Raw genomic sequence first — 22848 nt, 5'->3', positions numbered from 1 at the left:
CCTCACTGCATTCCCTTCGTCTACTTCCTTCCATGATATACTCTTCGGGAAATCAATCTCACGTAAGAACTGACCCTCTCACCGTGACCTACACTGATGCTCCCTCGCACAGGACCATTAGCGTTGTGACTAGTCAGACACCACAGGACATGAGCGAAACAGGACGGACTTCCATTTTAATACACACAAGTCCTGAGAGTACGAAAGAACACAGGGCTCTGCCAAATTCAAGAGTCGCTAAGTGAAAAGTACACTCTTCTATCTTAAGAGTAGACTCCAATCACGTGACGCTCAGGGGCTTAGAAGGATGTCAAATATGGGCAATCTCCTTTGTGTCATAGAATCAGGGGCACAATCCCCAACTGGGGATGGGGCAACCCGGCTGGACATCTCTGGCCATGATGGACGCACAGGCATATTTAAAAATCACCTCCCAACTCATCTGGGGGACAACCTGCCAAGTTGCCTGGGATGTTTCTTGTGGTGAGGTCAGGTTTAAAACAAGGGAAATGATTCCTCAAGATAAACATCTTTTAACCTCAGGGAAGATTTAGGAATACCGACTCAAATAACTGAAATTCACATGTGGTTATCGTGTTGTTGTTTTTCTATTGTTCAAAGTATTACATATGTTCCCTTTTTCCCCCCAGTGACCACCCTCCGACGCCCCACACCAGGCCTTCAGCACCCTATTGTCTGTGTCCATGGGCCATGCATATATACATACATGGTCTCTGGTTGACTACCTCCCATCCACCCACCCTCCCCCGCCTTCCCTGAGATTCCACACTCTGTTCCATGCTCCATGTCTCTGAATCCACTCCGATCATCAGTTTATTTTGTTACTTAAGATTCCACACAAGTGCGGTCATGTGATACTTGTCTTTCTCTGACTGACTTATTTCACTTAGCATTATACTCTCTGGGTCCCTCCATGCTGTCTTAAAAGGGCAAGATACTTTTTTTTTTACTGCTGCATAGTATCCCATGGTATAAATGTACCACAGCTTTTTTATCCACTCATCTACTGATTAAACACTATTAAGAATGTTTTAATTGTATAAACATATCTAAAAATGTGGAATCATGCATTTAAAAATCCCTTCGAATCAAAATATACAATACTTAAAACTGAAATAAGAGTTTTAAGGCAAAAGTTAAGGCCTAAGAAGGCACTAAGTTTTTGGATTTATAATTTTAAAAACTGTATTTATCAATCCCAGACACTTAAAATGGATAAAAGAAGAGACTGAGAAAGATCTTATTTTTAACTTTATTTTTATTGGTGACACTATTACAGATAGGTAGAACGACCACAACCATATTAACAAACCAAAAACCTGTGCACAGAAACAAGATGGAAAAATATATCAAGATATTAACCACAGTCTTTGGATGATGAAAATATGGGTGTATCTCTTCTACATTTCTGCGACGTCAAAGTTTCTATAATGAACACACGCTGTGATTACTATGGAAATAGATATAATAAAGGTGAATTACCAAAACACTATGATTAAGATCATTCAAGGAAATCAAGACTAAATACTTAACCGTAATCCCACAACCACACACCTATTTCTTAATTACTTTCCATATTTCTTCCCATCTTTGACTCTATGCATACTTATCATTAACACCCTAACAATCACAGACTGGTGTACAGACAGATGTTAATAGGAGCTGTTAGGTGCTGGGAATATGGGTGGATTTCTTTTCTACTTGATTGAATTCCCCCAAATTCTGAGTATTATATTTGCAATGGGAAAATACATACATAAGATTTAATAGCAAAACACCAAAGATCACCCAAGGAATTTGAGACAAAATACTTAACCATAATTCCACAACAACAATACTATGTTAATGATTCTCCACTTTTTATCACTGTAGACTTGATGCATACATATTCAACACTCACCATAAGTTTGTGCACAAGATGGAGGAAACAGATCAAGATATTCAGTTGTTGGGTGTGGGGAATATGAGTGATTTTTTTTCTTTTCTAATTTACTGTATCTTCCAATTTTTTCCTCTGGGTATGTATTATGCTTGTAATAGAAGCATAATAAACTTTTTAAAATCAGAACACTATTAATAAGGGACATTTGAAAACCAAGGTAACATAACATCAACTTTGAATACACATTTTGACACAGTTATAATCATAAGCCTGTGCACAGAAACAAGAAACAATATACTAAAGAGTGTATCTGTCTTTGGATGGTGGGAATATGATTTGTTTGTTTTCCTCCACTTTTCTGTATTTTCCAAGTATCTGATAATGAGTTCAAATTTTGTTCACAATGGAGACATGACTACAAACTTTTTAGTAACAACACTACCATTAAGAACATCAAGGAATTTAAGAAAAATAATGCTCAACTAGAAGCCTACAACACAACAGCTATTGATTAAAAGCATACATTTTTAAACAGTTATAATTGTAGTATAAATATAATTCTGTGTCCTGCTTTTTCCACTTAATATTCTGTAAATATATTTCCACGCTACTACATAACTCTGCATGATTATCATTTTTAAAACAGCTGAGTAAGAATCAGATATGTTCGCTTAATCATTCTGTTGTTTGGCATCAAAGTTGTTCCCAATTTTTCACGAACACAAGGTTGGAACGGACACCCTGACATTTGGCAAGTTGCTTTCTGAGAAGGAGCTACCAATTGGTGCTGCCAACAGGGATGAACCCGAGTTGGCCCCAACATCAGCAATGGCTCCCTTCTCAAGGGCCCTGCTCGGATGCAGCCTCACTGCTCCCATTTTTCCGGATGTCCGTTCCAACCTCCGGTCTTTCGATGCAGCTGGCCCTCGCCTCCACTGTACCATCCAGATGGCCCCCACTAAAGTGCCCAGGCCATATTCTCAGCGACCTGGCCTTCCAGTCCATTTCCGGTGTTTCCCTCTGCCTGCTTCCTCACCCTCCCGGTCTGCTGCTGGGTTAGGACTCCTTTCTTTGGCTTCCTCTGTTCTGCTCCATGCCCTCAGCCCCACAACCCCTCCGGGCTTTGGCACTCCCAGCAGCTCTGACACTCTCCTCCAGCCCTAACCATGCAGATCTAGGAGAGTGAGATTTGGGCACACTCCCAAAGAAGCATTGGCATTTTCTTTCTCAAGTGATCTGCTCTTATCTTTTGTTCACTTCTTCATCAGATCCACTTTACATTTTTTTTAAATTTTAAAATTAGTTTTCCAGTCAACTCAAAGCCAAAAAAAAAAAAAAAAATCTCAATAGTCAAGACGCAAGGGGGAGGGGGAAGCAAAAGGAGCACAAGTGGCCCACAGAACAAGACACAGGAAACCGCAAGCTGTGAGGTCGATCTGTAATTAACGGAATCAGATCAAAACTACTCAGGAGGGCTGAACGAGGAGAGAACAATGGTAACAAAACAAATTAAGGCGCTGGGAACCTGAGTCCATGTTAAGCTTAGGTTGACTGTAAAGAAAGCTTTTCTTTTTAAAAAAAATTCGAGTTAGACACGGGGCTGAGGGTCAGACAGGTGAAGACAAGAATTAGGTTGGGTAATAGAAAGCTCTAAGGATACAAGCTCCTGGGCGCCCAGGTGCAAGCTGACTCGTGGCGGCACACACTAACAAAGCCACGCTGCTACGTGTCACTTAAGGCAGAAAGCGCACAAAAAGTGATGACAGTTGTCACCTGCATCCATATTTACAACAGGAGAGGCTCTCCTGACGGTTTCAACCTTCATTAGGCACTGTCGCGATCTAGTGATGGTTGCAACTCACTCTCTTAAAGGCAAAGAAGCAAGATTTACAGGGAAAAGCTTGGCGTTTGTGGATTCACTCTCGAGCACACATTAAGTTGGTTAAACAAACACAAACTTGCAGTATTTTTGCATGAGAATCACTGCAAGGTACAATATGGCAAGGGATCAACTCGGGTCACAAAAGGTCAATCCACAAATTGCAAAGGCATATACAGCATTAGGTTCCAAGGTGTTGGTGTAGACAAGATGGCTGAAAAGGAAGCTCAAAGAACTTCTTTCGAACGGCAGAGGAAAGGACATTATTTTGCATGCCTACACCTTGACAGGAATATTTAAGAGTAAGGGACAACACAGTTACTCAGAAAGATACCGAAGGGGTTAAAATAATGCACAACAAATCTTTCACAGGAACTAAGATATCTACAAGTGTGTTGCTCATTTCCTCTTCCAAAAAAAAAAAATCAAAGCATACCACGGAGGTATCTCTGCACAGTAAACTGTAACTCTGTATCATTAAATCCAAGTACCTGTGACTACTGTTTGCTATGATTTGCTATTTTATATACAGCTCAGGAAAGTTATATATAGGTTACAGAAGTATCATTTGGTTGGGGCTATTTCTGTAGTCTCAGCTCTCCTAGGACTGTCCCTCAACCTGGTCACTAGGATGAAAGGGAAGGGATGTGCTGTGGCTTCCCCACATGCACGCACTGGTGTATGATGGGGAAAGAGGTAAGACCAATGGAACCGCGTCCGGTTCCTTTCCAGTCCAAGTTATCTGAGGTTAAAAGTCAGTGTGTCCAAGCCAAGCTAAGTGTCCTTCTGACGTTACTATGGGTTGCTGTGGATTTGCTGTGAGGGTCAGGTCCCAGGAAAGGCTGTCCGACCTTCCACTTGTGTTCTCAGCCAGTGTGGGTGTTCTGGTGTCTAGCGAGGGAGAGGCGGTCGTGGAAGAACTGCCCGCAGACATCACATTTGAAGTACTTGTCGTCAGCCCCTTCGCTGCCCTGAGTGCTGGTGCTGGCCTGCCCAGTGTAGTGGGAGCCTTCCCCATGGACATTTCCAGACTCAAATATGATCACTCTGGCATGGGTCTGCCGGTGCTCCCCGTAGGCCGAGGTGGTAGTGAAGGTCTCTCCACATTCCCTGCAGTCATAGTATGGTTCTTCAACCTGAATCTCTTCATCTTCATCTTCTTCTTCTGGGTCTTCGATCCCTGCACCATCTGGCTCATCGGCGTCTCCCTCTGGCTCTTCAGCCTTCCCCTCTAGCTCTTCCTCTCTCTCTTCAGGGTCTTCGATTCCTGCACCATCTGGTTCATCAGCATCCCCGTTGGGCTGTTCGGCCTCTCCGTTGGGCTGTTCAGCCTCTCCATTTGGCTCTGCAGCCTCCCCATCTGGTCCTTCAGCCTCCCCATTGGGCTCAGCGGCCTCCACATTGGGCTCGGCAGCCTCTACTTCCGGTTCAGCGGCCTCCACTTCTGGCTCGGCAGCTTCCATGTTCGACCCCTGGATGCGCAGAACTTCTCGTGGAACAAGAACATTGGCTTCGACTTCCTGGGCTGCTGCTTCTTCCTCTTCAACATGGAACTTCTGGTGCTTAGTGAGAACTGTGTTATGAATGAAGGACTTCCCACAGTCCTTGCACTCAAAGAATGGAGAATCTCCCTTAGGGGGTTCGGTAAGAAATGAGGTATGAACGAAGGAAGCCCCGTAATCGTAGGGCTCATCATCCTTCTCGTGAATTTTCTTGTGCTCCCTCAGGTCTGCCTGGCTGAGGAAGGCCTCTCCGCATGTTCCACACTCGTAGTGCTTCTCTTCGGCCTGGCTTCTCTGTAACTCAGCGAGGGCCAAGCCTGCATTGACAGTGTCATTGCTCCTCTGGGCCTGCTCCAGTGAGCCCTCTCCCATGTGAAGTGCCAGATGCTCATTAAAGACAGAGCCATGAATGAAATCTTGGCCACACACGTGGCACTGAAGATACATCCCTGTAGGATTTGCCTGTGGGGCACGGAACCTCTGTGGGTTAATGATGAAAGGATTCATAAAGGGCTCATCATACCTCCTTTGGCCATAATATGGGTCTTGCTCATGAACTTTCTGATGCTCAAAAAGGAATGAGCTGTGAACAAAAGACTCGCCACATGCTGGGCATTCGAAGAGCTGCTCTCCAGTGTTGTCTCTCTGATACTCGCTGATGGAATGGGTGTGAATTACAGACTGCGTGTACTCACGAGTGTCGACGAGGTACTCTCTGCCATGAACTTTCTGATGGTCCTTAAGGTCGGCCCGATCTGCAAAGCCCAGCCCACAGTCCTTACATCCATAGATTGAATCCTCAGGATCTTCCTCCTCCTCCTCCTCCGGCTCAGGCTCTTCCTGCTCAGGCCCGCCACGGCCTGCACCCCGAATAACAGAACCTCCGTGGAACTCCTCTTGAGTGTAGATTTTCTGATGGGCACCAAGGTCTTCAATGGTTGCAAAGCATTGCCCACAATCCTGACATTCTTGCGGCGTTGGCCGCTGAGCGCAACTTGCCTGTGCCGGCTGTCCAGCATAACTCACTCCCACTGGCTGGCGAGGATGACTTGCCTGTGCTGGCTGTCCAGCATAACTCATTCCTACTGGCTGGCGAGGATGACTTGCCTGTGCTGGCTGTTGAATGCAAATCATCCCCACTGGCTCCTGACCGTAACCCTGCACTGGCTCCTCAACATAATTCATCTCCAATAGGTCTTCGAAGAGACTGTTCTCCATTGGCTCTTGAAGGCAGGTCATCTCTTCTGGCTGTTGAAGGCAGGTCATCTCTTCTGGCTCTTGAAGGCACGTCATCCCTTCTGGCTGCTGAAGGCAGGCCATCCCCACTGGCTCCTGACCGTAACCTTGCACTGGCTCTTTCACATAACTCATCTCCACGAGCTTGTCAAGAAAACTGGCCTGCTCTGGCTGCTGAATGCAAGTCATCCCTTCTGGCTCTTGGCCATATCTCACCTGCACTGGCTGTTCAGCATAACTTGTCTGTGGGTCAGCGGAGGCTACGCTGCGAATAACAGATCGTTCGTAGTTTTTGCTTCCAAAAGGCTTCTTTCCATGGTGAATCTTCTGATGTTCAGTGAGGTCGGAGCTACGAACAAAGGACTCTCCACACTCTGGACATTCATAGAGTTTCTCTCTGGGGCGAAAGGTTTCAGGTTCACCGAAGTGCAGGGAGTGAATTACTGAAGTCTCGCAGTTCCTGCGCTCAATGTTTTTCTTCTTAGCACGAGCCTTCTGACCATCAGGGACATCTGATTTGGAAACGGTCGATTGGCCATCCTTCTTAAACTCACTGGCTCCCTCTGCAGCAAGACTTTTTGGAGGTTCAGTACCAGATACACGGCGTATGACAGAGTCCTTGTAGTTGTTACTCTTGTCCCCTTCATTAGGGGTGGGTCTGGCAGGAGGTTTCTGTTGCTTAGCATGAAGATTTGGGAATCCTCCCTTCTCATTCCATTCGTTTCCACTGGGATTTTTGGGAAGTTTGAAAACGGCTAAGCTATGGATAACGGACCTCTCATTCTTCTTTTCTTCAGAGGTCTTCTCTCCAGCATGGACTTGCTGTTCAGTAATATTTGGGCTTGTAATGGTAGACTCTGCAATCACCTTTGGTTTAGTGGGCCCCACGGCACTGTGGTATTTCTGAACTTCAGCCAAAGATAAGCTATGAATAACAGACCTCTCATTTGGTTTCTTCTCAAGGACATTTTCTTCAGTGGAAACCTTCTGGTTGTCATCAGGATTAGAGCTAATGGTGAATGCCTTCTCGTCCTCGTTCTCAGGTGGTCTTGTTATAGTATGACTCTTCCGAGACTCAGTAAAGGGCCTGCTATGAATGACAGACTTCCCATACGCCCTGCCTTCATAGGGATTCTTCTGAAAATGACCTGAGGGATGCCCACTGGGGAATAGGAGGCTTTGCCCAAAGGGACTCCCATCATCTTTAAAGCCTGCGAGCTTATCCTGAAAGTAATATCTCTGACGCCTTTTAATGGGCTGACCAAGAATAAAGGTTTCCTCACAGACTTTGCTCTTGTTTTCCAACAGGTTTGCTCTGGTGTGAATCTTCTGATGTTCCTTCAGAGATGAGCTGTGGCGGAAGGTCTCCCCACACACCTGACATTCGTACATTTTCTCTTTAGTATGCATTCTCTGCAGCCCCTTAAAGGCTGGGTTGGGCTTGAAGACTTCATCATCTTTGTCATCTCTCCCATGCATTTTCTTCTGGTGTTCAACCAGAGCAGAGCTATGAAGGAAGGTTTCCTTACACACCTTACACTCATAGAATTTCTCTTTCCCATACATTTTCTGAAGCTCACTGAAGGTGGGGCTAGGCATGAAGGGCTCCTCATATTCCTCATCATTACATTCTGCAAGATGCCCTCTAGAGTGAATCTGACAATGCTCGGCAAGATCGGCAGTCTTGTCGAAGGTTTCCCCACACTCCTTACACTCAAAGCATTTCCCTCGAGCCGCACTTTTCCGAGTGACAGCCACACTACGGATAAACGCTTCACCATACTCATACAGATTCTCTCTAGTGTGCATGATCTGATGTTCGACAAACTCAGAAATCACACTGAAAGCCCTCCCGCACTCATCACACACATAGGGCATGGCGGCAAAATCAAGCGGCTGCGACTCGGCAGAAGGGGGGTTAAGGCTGCTCATGCTCATGGCTTTTCTCATCTCACTGCCTTCAAAGGGTCTCTTCAGGGGAGAGCCTCTCTGATCGTGAGCAGAACCCTTCCCATCGGTGTCAAACTGATAGCGCCTTTTTCTCTCGAGAACTTTCTTTTGGGAAACAAGGTTGGAGTTACAATTACAAGCTCCCTGACAGGCATTCTCCGCGCAGCCCCTCTCCTGAATCACCGACTCTCTGTCTAAGGACCCTTCTTTCCAATCAGGGTCTGCCCTTCTGGGGACCCTTGGAAACCGGTCACTGGGTACCCTCGCTCTTGCGGATTTGGGGTTTCGCAAAACGTCCTTGAATTTTTCCATGATCGCTCCATGTGAAGCCTCCTCTTCACAGATCCCCCGGCGCTGGGTTGACTTTTTGGCTTCAGGCATGGTTCTCAGACCTGAAAAGAAACACGAAATGTAAATACTCCCTAGTTCCTGTACTTGTGCAAAATCACAGTAGGTCTTCCGTGACGGTGGTGTAAATATAAATTGCTCAAGGCTGATCAGTACAGCAGGTCCTCGAGTGACATTGTTTCATTTTAACATTGCTGAGATGCCGTAGAAATTTAACTCTGTTGACATCAATTAGCCTGCTCATTTCACGTACAGTTCCAGAGCCTATGGACGTTAAGTGAGGACTCACTGTGTGTATGTACAGATCAGTGCCCATCTCACCGATTAAAGTGGCCACTATGCGTGATCTACCTAGTGCTTACCTCGACTGGTGCTTGGGTAGGCACTTCTCTTTGACCGTGAATGGCCTTGTGTCATGTGGGAGTGGCCATCATCTTCGGCAAGCTGAAGCCCTGTTCACAATAATACGACAGCTCATACTCAAGTTGGGGACCAAGACTCAGCACTATAAATTGATGTCTGCCTTTCGCTGAGCCACTAAATATGAAGTAGCCCAAATCCAATCCTTGGGGTGTCTTGTATTTGCAGTTTCACTTCCTTACTACCATTCCTTAGCTCGTTCTAACGTGAATGTAATTAATCTTCCTGACTCCACCTACTCTTTTGTACAGAGAGACCTTCATGCCTCCCTAAATTCACTGCATCTTTTTCAGGCTCCACCTTTTCCTAACCACCTCCACCATCTTGATGTCCTGTTTCACTGGCCTCCAGGGGTGTCCTCCTACCTCTTGACTCTTCTTTCCCTGCCTCTTCTGCCAACACTGGAGCTCAAGGCTCCACTGCCTCACACAGAACTCTCGGTACAGCTCTCTCTCCACCACGCCAGACCTGCACGGCCAAGCTAGGTTCTTCTTGGAGGTGCACACGGGACGTTAGGGTCCCGTCCTGAGTGTGTATTTAAAAGTCTGCTGTCACCACCTATGAAAGCATCAGCTCTTGTGGCAGGTGCCATCTCCGTGTTCCCCCAACCCTGTGCAATAGGGTCTTCACCCAGAGCCAGAAGGATTTCTTAGAAACAGAAATCTCTTCGTTTATGCTTCTGCTTTGAGATCTTTCAAAGGTTTCTGATGACCCTTGAAGTCCAGAGAGATCAACGTGGACTCTACCATCCTGCAGCTGCAAAGAGGAAGGTGGCAAAATGCTCCAGTGCCTGCGGGAGCAGCGGCTTACCCAGGAACAGCAGCTTCCTGTAGTTCTCCATGTTGTCCTTGATCGAGTTCTGCGCCTTCCTGTCCTCAGTGAGCTTCACCATGTCCTGGTATGACATCGTATCCTGAAACAGCAAACACGGACCTCTCAGTGGGGCCTGTCCGAGGGGCATCCAGAGAGAGAAGAATGCTTGCGACATGGGAGCTACAACATACAAAGGTATGTAGAAAGTGCTCACAGCGTTTGGGGTTCTGAGTGGTCCAAGTCAAGTTTTACTAGGGACCTACTTTGTACCTACCTTGGCGCTATAGTCTGAGGAAGATCCAAAAGACGTATGACACACATTCCTTGCCCTCATGCAGCTTATAATTTGGTTGGAGAGAAAAGACTCATGAAACGATTAGAGAACAATAAACAATAAAGTGGGGTACAGATAATCAGTGCTAAATGGGCTTAGTAGAGGGACAGTTCAGGGTGGGCTGGACTAGTGAGCAAAGGTTTTGTAGAGAGTCTTGGGTGGGGCATTCAGTGGTGGGCGATATTGTGACACAGAGAGAGGGGGCTGGTGGGAAAGCTTCAACAGGCTAAATATCAACTATGCACGGCATATGTGGGGAACAGAAAGAAATGTGTTTTAGCAGACATTTGATCAGGAAGTGTGACTTATGCCTCCCACCCCTGCACACACACACACATCCATGTCTTGCACACACATGCTTTGCACAACACGGCTACACTGTGGGCTCCTCTGGGTATGCAGAAGTTCCAAATAACCCAGGGGTGATTTTAGGCACTAAGTGCCTTCATTTCACAGCTGTCTTTTGTGTTCTAATGGATACTTTCCTAAAAAGAATTTTTAAGTTCCCTGTATTACTCAGAGAGCCTTCTATGCAGAACCTTTTCTTACTGCTGCACTAAAACATGACTGCTTTCAGAGGGCAGTGGTCCCGGGGAGTACGGCACCAAGGCCTGAGACACACGGGAGGAGGGAGACAGGACCGTGGAGAGCCCACAGGTTTCAGAGCCACAGAAAAGTAGGGTCAAAGAAGGACTGCAGCCTTTGAGCTGTGCAGCCTTGGGAACAGAAAACTGAGAGCCTCAGGTTCTAGAAAATGGGGAGAAGGGCATTAGCCCGCCTGGCAGTGCTGTGGGGGAGGCTGTTCTGCAATGTGATGTGTGGTTTAAATAGGAAGAAGTATGTAAAGGAAACATACATTAAACTCTATATAAAGATACTCTGATAATGTATTATAGAGTTCCACTGCTGGCAAGTGGCATGGGCATTAATTGAGTTCTGAACCTTCCTGCCCTCAACGAGCTTTCATGCGCCCTGGTTTGACACTGTACCCTAAAACGGCAAACACAGGCCTCACCAGAGTCTGTCCCCATGGGCCTCCAGAGAGAGAAGAAAATGCAGCAAAAAAAGGAGTTGCACAATTAGGTGCATCTCTATTGGGAAAGATACAGGAGCACAGGCACTGGGATTTAAGGGGAGAGCAAGTGTCCATGCCCAGTGATTAAACACCAAAAACCACCAAAACTACGCAGCTTCAAAAATGAAACTAGGTTATGGCTGAGGACCTTTAGGACCCAAATGAGCTACAAAAGATCAGGAGGCAGCGCAAAGCTGGCACTGTTACCACCTGCATGGCTGAGTCCCATCACTTGAAGCAACAGGAAGTTCGAGAGCAAGAGCTGTGCTGGGCTCAGGTGTGAAGAGGCACCTGTGATGCAGCAAGGAGACCCGAGACCCGAGCTCCTCCCCTGGGGGCTGGCAGACCACAGACGAGGCCAAGAACTTGGTGGACTGAGGGAGTCAGCAGGGTCACCATCTCTGTTGTTAACAGACCCCAAGGGCAATGGCCAAAGGGAAAGGGCATTTTTCATAACTTAGTATTCCACTGGCCTCATCGGAGGATAATAAATGTACATTAAATTCTGAATGGTAATTCCCTATGAAAGAGAAATGATGCTTTGGTGTAAAATTGTTCATCTATCGCACGTGGGTAGCTCTACAGCGGCTGTTCCCTTTGCATTTGTAATCACCAATGGTGCCCACAACTGCACAAGCTACACTCGAGTCCCCCAGGAATGGGTGCTGCACCACTGCACGTCCACATGACCGACATGCAGGGCACTAGGCGATTCACTCATTGTGCTCAGAGATGAGAGCTTCCTGAGTAGTAAAGAGTTCCTCTGACCACGTGGAGGAGGCAGGAAACAGGGAGTGGTCACTCTGGCCACTTGCCACCGCTGGGGACAGACCTGGGATCCGTTCAAGAGTAACTGGGGCTCCCTGCCCAGGTGGGATTTTAGGAGGCAGATGAACACACACACCCTCTTGGGGAAAAAGGCAGCTCTGCCATGTAATGGAGAGAGGGAACTGATACATACCTGGGACTGCAACTCGTACTGCATCAGCAAGCTCCGACGGCGGCGCCCTCTGTCCACAGAAAATGCTCTCTCCATTGAAGCAGGGAGGGAAAGATCCCGGGGAGGAAACCCTGGGGAGAGAAAGGCCTGTGAAGGAAAAGGCCAGCCAGCCTTGCAGGCGCATTAGGGAGGTCAGAACGCAGGACTTACTGTTTCTGGGAATCCTGCCATACGGCCAGCGATCTCGCAAGGACAGGTCCCTGCTTCTGGCCCTCCGCTCCCGCTCCCGCATCCGGGCTCGCTCCCAAGCGCGGCCCCGGTCCCAGGCTCGGTCCCAGGCTCGGTCCCAGGCCCGGTCCCAGGCCCGGTCCCAGGTTCGGTCTCGATCCCAGTCCTGGTCCCAATCCCGGTCCCGGTCTCCTGCGAAAGCCAGACATTTGGGGTGAGCACAGCACTGACATGTGCCCACCCCGCCATGTGCATAGCCCCCTCAACAAGAACACGATGCTTGCTCCTGCCTTCAGGAATCAGATCTCACATAGAGGTCTCCACACGCCCAACGGCAACCTGGACTCTTCCCGTCACCCTAGGCCTGGGCAGTTTCTGGAGGCTTTGACTACGTGGGGGTTGCTCTAAAGCAAGTTCTGATGCTTACTTCAGAAGCTCGCCCTCCTGCAGACACTTCTGCGGTTCCCCAGGTTGTACACGGTCAAGTCCACCTCCAAGATGGACATCAGCCCCTCTGCCGTCCAGTTACCCAAGCCTCTCTCAATGTGCACATTACTCTACTTACAAAACATACGCCCTCCCCCAAAGCAACGCTCCTTTTATTTTTTTTTAAAGGGGAGAATGATGATTTTTATTTTTTAAAATATATTTTATTGATTTTTTACAGAGAGGAATAGAGAGTTAGAAACATCGATGAGAGAGAAACATCGAACATTCCTTTTTAAAGTTCACTGAACAGCCTGGCCAGTGTGACTCAGTGGCTGAGGGTTGACCTATGAACTACGACAGTGGTTCTCCACCTTCCTAATGACCACCAACAATAAAATTATTTTCGTTGCTACTTCATAACTGTAAGTTTGCTACTGTTATGAATCATAATGTAAATATCTGATATGCGGGATATCTTTTCATTGTTACAAATTGAATATATTTAAAGCATAGTGATTAATCACAAAAACAATATGTAATTATATACGTGTTTTCCGATGGTCTTAGGCGACCCCTGTGAAAGGGTCGTTCAACCTCCAAAGGGGGTCGCCACCCAAAGGTTGAGAACCACTGAACTAGGAGGTCACAATCCGGTTCCTGATTGGGCCATATGCCCCCGCCTCCCCGGTGTGGGGCCGTGCAGGAGGCAGTCCATCAATGATTCTCTCTCATCATTGTTGTTTCTGTCTCCCTCTCCCTTTCTCTCTGAATCCAATAAAAATATATTTAAAAAGAGAATTGATTAAAAAAAATTTTTTTAAAGTTCACTGAAGAACTGTTTAACAAGTGAAGTAGCTTTAGAGCCTCACCCCTCCTGGGAAGGCTATGGGTGCAGCTTGAAACAGCCCACTGCAAACTTCCATACTAAATACTTCCACCCCTAACAATACATGTCTTGCATTTCACTGTTAGGGTTGGCTTGGGTATAACATGTCTAATCTACTATCAATTAACCTACGTTCCCTCAGATCTCGGAGCAGCAGCGGCCGCCCTCAGAGGCCCCGATGGCTACTGTGAACCTTCGGGAAATGGGAGGACAGGGCCCATGGGCGGCATGACCCGGCTGGTACTCACTGTAGAAATAGAGGGTGCGTGCGAGGTTGTTGGTTACTCCATTGCGGTTCAATCTGCCTTCAATCTGCACGTCGCCCCCGTCTAAGAAGACAGCAGACACCCACTCAGCGCTGACCATCACCTGCCACTCTCGGGTCCCCCCGTGCCCCACCGCGTATCCACCTCCACGGGACGCTGGAGCGTTCTGAGCCCCTCACCCCTCAGCTGCTACCACTCCTGGTGGAAACTGGGCTGTGACGGCACCTACCGCGCCCCCAACAACTGCAGCCACATACGACTTCCCGGCGCACCACACCCATCGGTCTCCAAAAGGGAACCGGGCCCTGGTCGGTGGTTCAGTGGTTAGAGCATCGGCCCAAGGACTGAAAAGTCGTGGGTTGGATTCCCGGTCAAGGGCACGTACACCTCCGTTGCAGGTGCCCCAGCCCCGTAGGGGCTTGTGAGTGAGGCAACCAATAGATGTCTCTCTCTCTCTCCCCCCTTCCACTCTAGAAATCTATGGAAAAAATATCCTCGGGTGAAGATGCAAAAAAAAAAAAAAAACACAAAAAAAAACGGAGCCGGGGCCACAGCACGAGACGCGCGAGGCTCCTCATGGGGGGTGGCTGGTGTGTAACTCTGGTGACTGCTCTCCAGGGGACACAGCCCCATCACACGGCTGGCTGTGGCAGCCAGGGAGGGAGGTGTGCTGCCCCGCGGCGGCCCCGCCCCGCCTCACCTTCGGGACCGTACACCTCGTGGTACATCTCCAGCAGGTCCACGAGCTTCTCGCAGGTCTGCGGCCGCCGGGCCTGCACCCAGAGCCTGACCCTCTCGGGAAGGATGTTCAGGTACTGCTCAAGGACCAAGAGGTCGATGATCTCCTCCTTGCTGTGAATCTCCGGCTGCAACCAGTCCAGGCAGAGGTTTCGGAGTCTGAGCAGGGTGGTCTGAGGCCCGACAACTTCCACGTAGAGGAAATTCCGAAACCTCTGATGAGAAAATTCAGAGTCAGTCGGACTTCCTCCTACGATGTCATCCGGGTACTGAGCCAAGTCATTGTCTAGGTCATACAGGTCTGGGACCCAGCACTTCTTGGCTCTGCCGCAGTAAAAGCGCTTGATCGGCATCATCTCTCTAGGGAAAGCTGTCAGTGCAGCAACCGAAATGGGTCACGGGAAGGACGCAGCAGCTGTGCCAGCCAGTGCTCAGGGACCTGCAGGGCGCAAGGAGACACACGTCCCGGGAGGTGAGGCCCGGCAGCCTGCGAGGGCGTCAGCAACGCTTCTGCGAACAGGCCCAGAGGGCAAGCGGTGCGCAAATCCCCCAACACACACACACACACACAGGACAACAAGTCACAGGCATGAGCTCGGGCACCACATGCACTGAAGGAGTTAGGTCGCTACTGATTGGCTTTTTTGTTTTGTTTTAAATATATGCATTTCTATTGATTTCAAAGAAGAAGGGAGAGGGATAGAAACATCAATGATGAGAATCATTGATCGGCTGCCTCCTGCACGCCCCCTACTGGGGATCAAGCCTGCAACCCAGGCATGTGCCCGGACCAGGAATCGAACCATGACCTCCAGGTTCATAGATGTCCAACAACTGAGCCACACCAGTCAGGCATTACTGACTGGTTTTATGATCCTGGGCAACTTACTCTACGTCCTGGAGTCTGTCCCTGTATCTGCAAATAAGGAACAGACCAACCTCCCTTTGAGGACTAGAAAGCTTCCATAAGCCAATATGCCCAAAAGGCTCACTACCCACCCTGGCCGGTGTTGCTCAGTGGATAGAGCATTGGCCTGCGGACTGAAGGGCCCCTGGGTTCAATTCCGGTTAAGAGCACATGCTGGGGTTGCGGGCTTGATCCCCAGTAGGGGGCGTGCAGGAGGCAGCCGATCGATGACTCCCTCTCATCATTGATGTTTCTCTCTCTCTCCCTCTCCCCTCCTCTCTGAAATAAGATTTACAAAAGTCCTCACTACCCAATGCTCAGCCCAGGGACATGCCAAGATGCCAGCCGTTACTAAATCTGGGTGGCAACTTTCTTTCTGAGCAAACATGGACAGGCACTAGGGGATGGGGGCCAATCCTGCCATTTCTGAGCATTTCTCCCCGCAACGTAACGAAGGCTGCAGACGCCATGGAAAGCAGAGGCTGCATGGCATGTCATTGCTCAGCTCCGGGGAGTGCAGGCGCCATTTTCCCCTCCACGACCAAGTCTCTGCACTGTGCTGCTGGGACCTGATGGCTAAACTAAATGCAATGAAAGGGAAAGTCCAGCCTCATCACACCAGCTGCATCTCCAGTGCCAGGGGCTCCGGCGTGGACAGCACGTCACACCCCGGTGGTCGTGGGAAGTTCTGTGGGGCTGAGCAGCTGCACAGGGTTCGAGGTGGCAGGTGTGCCCAAGACCCCTCCCTTCAGAGGGTATCTGTCTGTCCCCAAACCCAGCCTCCGGCAAGTGCCAACACCACTCCCCTGGGCACCTTTCCTTTCCGTTTTCCCCTCACGTAACCAATTGAGGCCACACAATTCCCTTCACTTCACACCGTTCTACCTACATCTAGGTTTTCGTTGGCCGCACTGGTGTGAAGTAGGCGATACATGAGAAAGACCTCGGTTTGAGGGGCTGCATGAACATACGGGCTTCCTCCCAGAGAAGAAAACCACACACAGCACTCATTCTTCTGTTTTGAAAGGAAGCCACATGTTCAGAAGTAAGTTGCCCGGCCAGTGAGGCTAGTGGCTGAACACTGACTATGAACCAGGAGGTCACGGTTCGATTCCTGATCAGGGCACATGCCCAGGTTTCTGGCTCGATCCCCAGTGTGGGGCGTGCAGGAGGCAGCCGATCAATGATTCTCTGTCATCATTGATGCTTCTCTCTCTCCCTCTGAAATCAATTAAAAAATTTTAAAAAATTATTTTGTTTTAATATGTCTAAAGAGAAAAAAAGGTGTTTCAATTATTTAGAGCAGGGGTCCTCAAACTACGGCCCGCGGGCCACATGCAAATACAGATATTGTATTTGTTCCCGTTTTGTTTTTTTACTTCAAAATAAGATATGTGCAGTGTGCATAGGAATTTGTTCATAGTTTTTTTTTAAACTATAGTCCGGCCCTCCAACGGTCTGAGGGACAGTGAACTGGCCCCCTGTTTAAAAAGTTTGAGGACCCCTGATTTAGAGTTTCAAAATAGACTTTATCGTTTGGGAATAAAAGCGGTAAACTCAGCCCCATGCTCTCCCGCTGTGATGGGCTGCACTCTGCTCCCACTGGACTGTCCTCTATGGTTCCCCCTGGAGCTGTGGCGCCACCCGGCTGTCCTGCCCTCCTCAGCAGCAGGAGTGACAGTGGAGAAGGGCACTAGGTGCCATTGCTGAGCTGGCGCTTCCAAGCAGGGGGCAGGCAAATGGCCTGGCTCTGAGCACTGGAGTGATCTTTCGGACAACAGCACAATTTTACCCAGGACCTGGCTCAGGGGGACGGCCTCCGGCAAGGGCAGGGGCCTCAGAAGCCAATAGGCCTCCAGGGAAGGGAGGGGAGAGCACAGAGCTGACACCTGCCCGGGAGGGAAGGAGGGAGGGAGAACACAGAGCCTGCGCCTGCCGGAGAGAAAACCTGAGTCCCCGACAGGATCCAGTCCAATCTCAGAGACAGCAGGACACGCTCAGGTACACAAATCACCTGGTGGAACAGATCCTTTCTGCAACTGCCGAACAAGCCACTACGCACAGGAACAGTCAAAATGCCAGGGACCTGCAGTCATTTCACAGAAAGAAACACATGACAAATGAACACAGAAGAAATGTAAAAATAGTGTCCGTGATCCATTCTCCAAATGGCTGTCGACTCGGGGATCATTAGGGGTGAGGCCTCTTAGACCACCTTCAAGGAAAGACCGAATACAGTGTCATATAAGCCAACCAGGAAAAATAAACAGAAAACCTTCAGATTTTCTCTATGAAACCAGAATTCAAAAACCCAAGGCAAAGATTAGCACTAACAAACTGCAGGCCACTCACTTAATGAAAGCAGACGTAAAAGTCTAAACACTATCATTACTGAATATCACTCTAAGAGCAGTGGTTCTCAACCTTCTGGCCCTTTAAATACCGTTCCTCATGTTGTGGTGACCCCCAACCATAAAATTATTTTCGTTGCTACTTCATAACTGTAATGTTGCTACTGTTAGGAATCGTAATGTAAATATCTGATATGCAGGATGTATTTTCAGTTACAAACTGAACATAATTAAAGCATAGTGATTAGTCACAAAAATATGTAATTACATATGTGTTTTCCGATGGTCTTAGGCGACCCCTGTCAAAGGGTTGTTCGACCACCAAAGGGTCGCGACCCACAGGTTGAGAACCGCTGCTCTAGAGTTCTAGCTAATTACAAGACAAGAAAAACAAATCTGAGGCATAAAGAAAGGTGTAAAATTATCATTCTCTTATGAATCAATAGAAAGATGTTATAATTTAATAAGGAAATAATTTATAACAGACTCCTTAAATATATATCCACAATATTTTTTTTAAGTGGGAAGAACTCCAATATAAAAAATAGCAGCTACATAAAGTTACAAATTATACTGCAGTAAACTAGAGACACAGGATAGTCCTGGAAGATGTATGGATCCAGGACACTCAAGTTCTAAATCCTCCCCCAAATTAATGTGGATCATCTAATGGAATTTCAAAGAATACTAATGGGAACTGGGCAGTGGCTCTAAGGTAACAGGGAAGAATTCCATTTAGATCAGTATTTTGAGAATTCGTATGTCAAAAGGCCAACAAGCCAAACACCAAAATTTAAGAAATATATATATTTTTTGTTCTTGACACTCTTCTAGAGCAGGTATATGTCATAAATCACTGTAAACACAGTGAGTAGTAATACATCTTGATTCTTCAAGAAAGAGGTATAAAGTTTAGTGTTTTACAAATGCATCTGACCATGGAATTCTTTTATTTTTTCCATCATCAAGAAATAGTTTGATATAATCTTGGGGTAAGAAAGTTCTTTTACAGTATGATGCCTAAAGGCAGAAAGATGACATAAAAATAAGAAGTAATGGTCTTGTCTATACCATCAAAGCCAAAGGGAAAAAAATAAAAGAAAACCACTTGAAATTTATAACAGAAAGACTGATTCATTTAAGAATCATAATGAGTTTACTATACAAAGTTGAGTATGTAGTAGTCTACGAAAGTGGCATTGGAACATAGTAAGGGATGTGTATATTATTTCAATAAGTAGGAATAGGAAAACTAGCCAATCATTAACTTGAGAGGGAAGATCATACCATAAATAAAAATGCTAAATCTAAAATAAAAATTAAATAAAATATTAATTTTTATCATCTAGGAGCAGGAAAAGGCTTTTTTAAGAATGAACATTTAAAATTTCTATTTATTTTTAAATTTTCATTTTACTTAGCAAATTGGGGTGACATTGATCAACATTAATATACTAGAGGCCTGGAGCACGGATTTGTGCACCAGTGGGGTCCCTCGGTTGGCCTGCAGGGATGGGGCTGAAACTGGCTCTCTGACATCCCCCAAAGGGTCCCAGATTGTGAGAGGGCAGTTCTTGGGTGATGCGCCCCAGAATTGAGCTTCCTCCTCTCTGGTTCTGGGTGTGTCACCCTAGAACCGCAGCTGCCAAGTCACTGCAGCTCAGCAGCTCCTGCATTGAGCATGTGCCCCTAGTGGTCAGTGCACATCATAGCTACCAGTCTGAGTGTCTGCTCCCTGGTGGTCAGTGCGCATCATAGCTACCGGTCTGAGCGTCTGCACCCTGGTGGTCAGTGTGCATCATAGCTACCGGTTGGAGCATCTGCCTCCTGGTGGTCAGTGCACATCATGTTCACTTAGCCTTTTATATACATGGAAGGTAGGTTTCAGGTGTGGCCCTCACATGTGGGATGCCTTTGGCACTTGGGAAAATCACGCCTCCTTTCCAGCTGTGACAATGTAGGTCTGTGGTTCCAACAAGCACCTTAGGAGCTGTGTACTGTGAAAACCACTGCTCTAGGCTGTGTGTCCCATCTAGTCCAGCCAACAGGTACATATGGACAAGAGGGGCTGTTGAGGTAAGGATCTTATGTGGGGATGTGAGCAAGTAGGGAATGACCACTACCCTACCCAGACCAGCCACAGCCTCCCACTCTGGTCTGTGAGGCGGCTCCTCCGACAGTCGACACATCACCCCAGGCTCATACCTCTACCACTTACCACGTTGCAGCAAAGCTTCCTTATTGCTGTCCGCTCGAGGTGTTTCCTGGGTCAGACTTACTGTGAATGGATCAGGAGGGTGGGGGCCGGAGATGGGGCCCCTGATATCACGGTAACCCCAGCAAGAGCTTACGGCACCAGATGGGCCCCGCCCCCGTGCAGGCCAGTGCTCTTAGAGCATGTCCAGGTGCTCTTGCTCTGATTCCGTATGCACCAAGCACCCTTCTCATGATGGTTTCACTTCCCATGTAGGTCTGCCTCCAGGGAGAGAATTTGCTGATCACACCCTTTTGAGTATTTGTGTCTCTGCTATAGTGACCTCCCACCATAAATCAGTGAACCAACACTGAGCAAGCTGTTTTCCCAGCTGGGGAGCTTTCATCCAGGCCTGGCATAAACCCACCCACCTCCAGGGCCCGCTTCAAGCAGCACGTCAGCCTGTCCCAGGTGGTACACCAGCACGGCCCACCTGAACAAGCATGCCGTCTTACTCTGCATTTAACTGGAGTTTGCATTCAGGGGACACTGAGGCCAAGGATTATATCACTCACTTCTGGAGACCCAAAGTTTAGCAAGACCCTGCCCAGACCAGGCCCAGTACCAAGGCTTGCTGGTAGAATGAGCAGCTGCGCTGTTCATGTCCCCAGGCAACACGATTCCCTAAGTCTGGTCTGAATCAGTCAGCAGGCCGTGAACAAAGGGGACAGCCCTACTGAGTCTCTCTGTGTACCCCTCCAGCCCATCACTTACCCTCTGCTGTGACCCTAAATCCAAGCCACCATCTCTCACTCGGACCTGAGGGTGGTCTCCTGGCACCCACTATTTCAACCCTCCCCTTCCGAACCCTGCAACCAGATGACATTTTAAAAACAAAACCCTGATTATCGTGTTGCTTCCATGGTGAAAAGGTCTCCGTGGCTGCCCATGTGCTTCAGATCAAACCATGTGCTTACCTGTTCCCCACCTCAATCCAATGCTGACCGGAGTCCTGGACTTTTGGCTCCTCTCTCGTTCCCTTAGGAACGTCCATGTCTCCTCTCCCAATACTACTCTTCCCACGGTACCATCCACTACCCTTCAGGGCTCAACTTCCATGTCCCTGGTTTCCTCAGAAAGGCCCTACGTGGCCTCTTCCAGATTAAGGTAACTGCCTGCAGCGAATGCATGTGTCTCACAATCCCTTGTTCAATGTCTTTCATTACTTAACACACTGAGCTTCCTTTCCCACGGGGGTGGCCATGTTTACTGGTGAATAATGACTTCCCTCATGCGTCTTTAATTGCCCAATGAGAGAGAAAGAGGAGGCCTGAAGTGGTAGTCGAGTGCTGGGAAAAGAGTGGGGATACCGAAAGGATGGCACGAGGCCACGGAGGATGTCTGAAGCACATGGGACCCACCAGAAGTGTGTGTGCGTTTCCCGTGAGCACAAAGGGTGCTGTGGCCGTGTGGGTGGACCACGCGTGGCAGGAGGAGGAAGGACGCGCTCACTCCAAGGAAGGGTGTGGCGCTGTGAGGAGAGAACTCAAGTGCGGCTCACCTGGACCCAGCCCCCTGGCGTTGGAATCTAGTCCGTTCTCCTCTTGCCAGCCGTCTCGGAAAAGGGTAGAAGTTCGAGAAGGCAAAGCTGGGGAAGGAAAGGAAGACATGAGACATCACGTTTGCTTGGCAGTGACTGGGTCCCTCCGGCTGGAGATGACACCGCAGCAGCAGTGCCTTCCTCTCGGGCACCCACAGGTCAGCTGAGATGGAAGAACGGCCCTCCCACGTGGCAGGGCCTCGGGGGCAGTGCTCGGAGGCCCGGCTGCCCCCGGGCTGTCATCAGCACCTTCCTCAACCAGGCTGTCAGTGGGTGCGCAAGTCACCTGCGGTTTTTCAGAGCGTCACTAACCAGCAGAGCTAACTGAGGAAGACTCAGGTGGGGTCATGTCACCTTAGGAAGCCCACCTATTAGCTCTGGGGCACTGGCCACTGGCTGAAGGCAAGGACCCGTGCGGCGGGAGGGGGAACGGCTGGGAAGGCCTATTAGTCACTGCTCATGACGGGCCGAACAGCACTTTCACAGGTGAACCTGACGTCATTTGGAAAAAACAAAAACAAAGCACAGTCCATCTACTAGTGCTTTCCGTGGACACCCCGAGGGATGACGGCAGGGGTACGGACACCCCTGGAGAAGTGGGGCGAAGCTCCAGTGCTGCCACTTAGTAGCTGGAGAGGCGGGGCCAGACCGCGGCCATTTCAGTCACAGGCAGAGCGCAGCTTCCACCGGACCCGGGTGCTACGCTCGCCATCGCTGTGCGGTACCAGCATCACCACCTGCTCTCACAGAACCGCGTGCAGGCTCTGGCTCCGGTGGGTTGTGCGAAGGCGCTCAGCCACTGGTGGATGCGCATTTCCGAAAAACCTCAGCTCCGGAATGGGTCCTGCT

At 48.6% G+C, this 22848-nt stretch overlaps 1 protein-coding gene across 3 annotated transcripts; it reads right to left on the bottom strand.

Annotated features, from left to right (window-relative positions):
* Positions 1 to 1255: 1255 nt before the first annotated feature.
* PEG3 (paternally expressed 3) lies at positions 1256 to 22839 on the bottom strand. Of its 3 annotated transcripts, none has more exons than XM_014448230.2 (9): positions 21961 to 22839; positions 17869 to 17940; positions 14910 to 15386; positions 14192 to 14272; positions 12611 to 12820; positions 12422 to 12531; positions 10049 to 10151; positions 9181 to 9270; positions 1256 to 8862 (listed from the first exon to the last, which is right to left on the bottom strand). In XM_014448230.2, the coding sequence occupies exons 3-9, from the start codon at positions 15301 to 15303 to the stop codon at positions 4649 to 4651; spliced, it is 5202 nt and encodes a 1733-aa protein (XP_014303716.1). In that variant the 5' UTR covers positions 15304 to 15386; positions 17869 to 17940; positions 21961 to 22839; the 3' UTR covers positions 1256 to 4648. The 3 variants fall into 3 exon arrangements, with proteins under 3 accessions (XP_014303716.1, XP_014303720.1, XP_014303719.1); XM_014448234.2 differs by having other exon boundaries at positions 14910 to 15162; positions 21961 to 21977; XM_014448233.2 differs by lacking the exon at positions 9181 to 9270.
* Between the last annotated feature and the right edge of the window lie 9 nt (positions 22840 to 22848).

The sequence above is a fragment of the Myotis lucifugus genome, unplaced genomic scaffold, assembly GCF_000147115.1.
Source record: "Myotis lucifugus unplaced genomic scaffold, Myoluc2.0 scaffold_785, whole genome shotgun sequence".
In the NCBI taxonomy this organism is placed as follows: domain Eukaryota; kingdom Metazoa; phylum Chordata; class Mammalia; order Chiroptera; family Vespertilionidae; genus Myotis; species Myotis lucifugus.
Note: the sequence above shows the minus strand (reverse complement) of the source record. Positions and strands in the feature narration are given on the sequence as shown.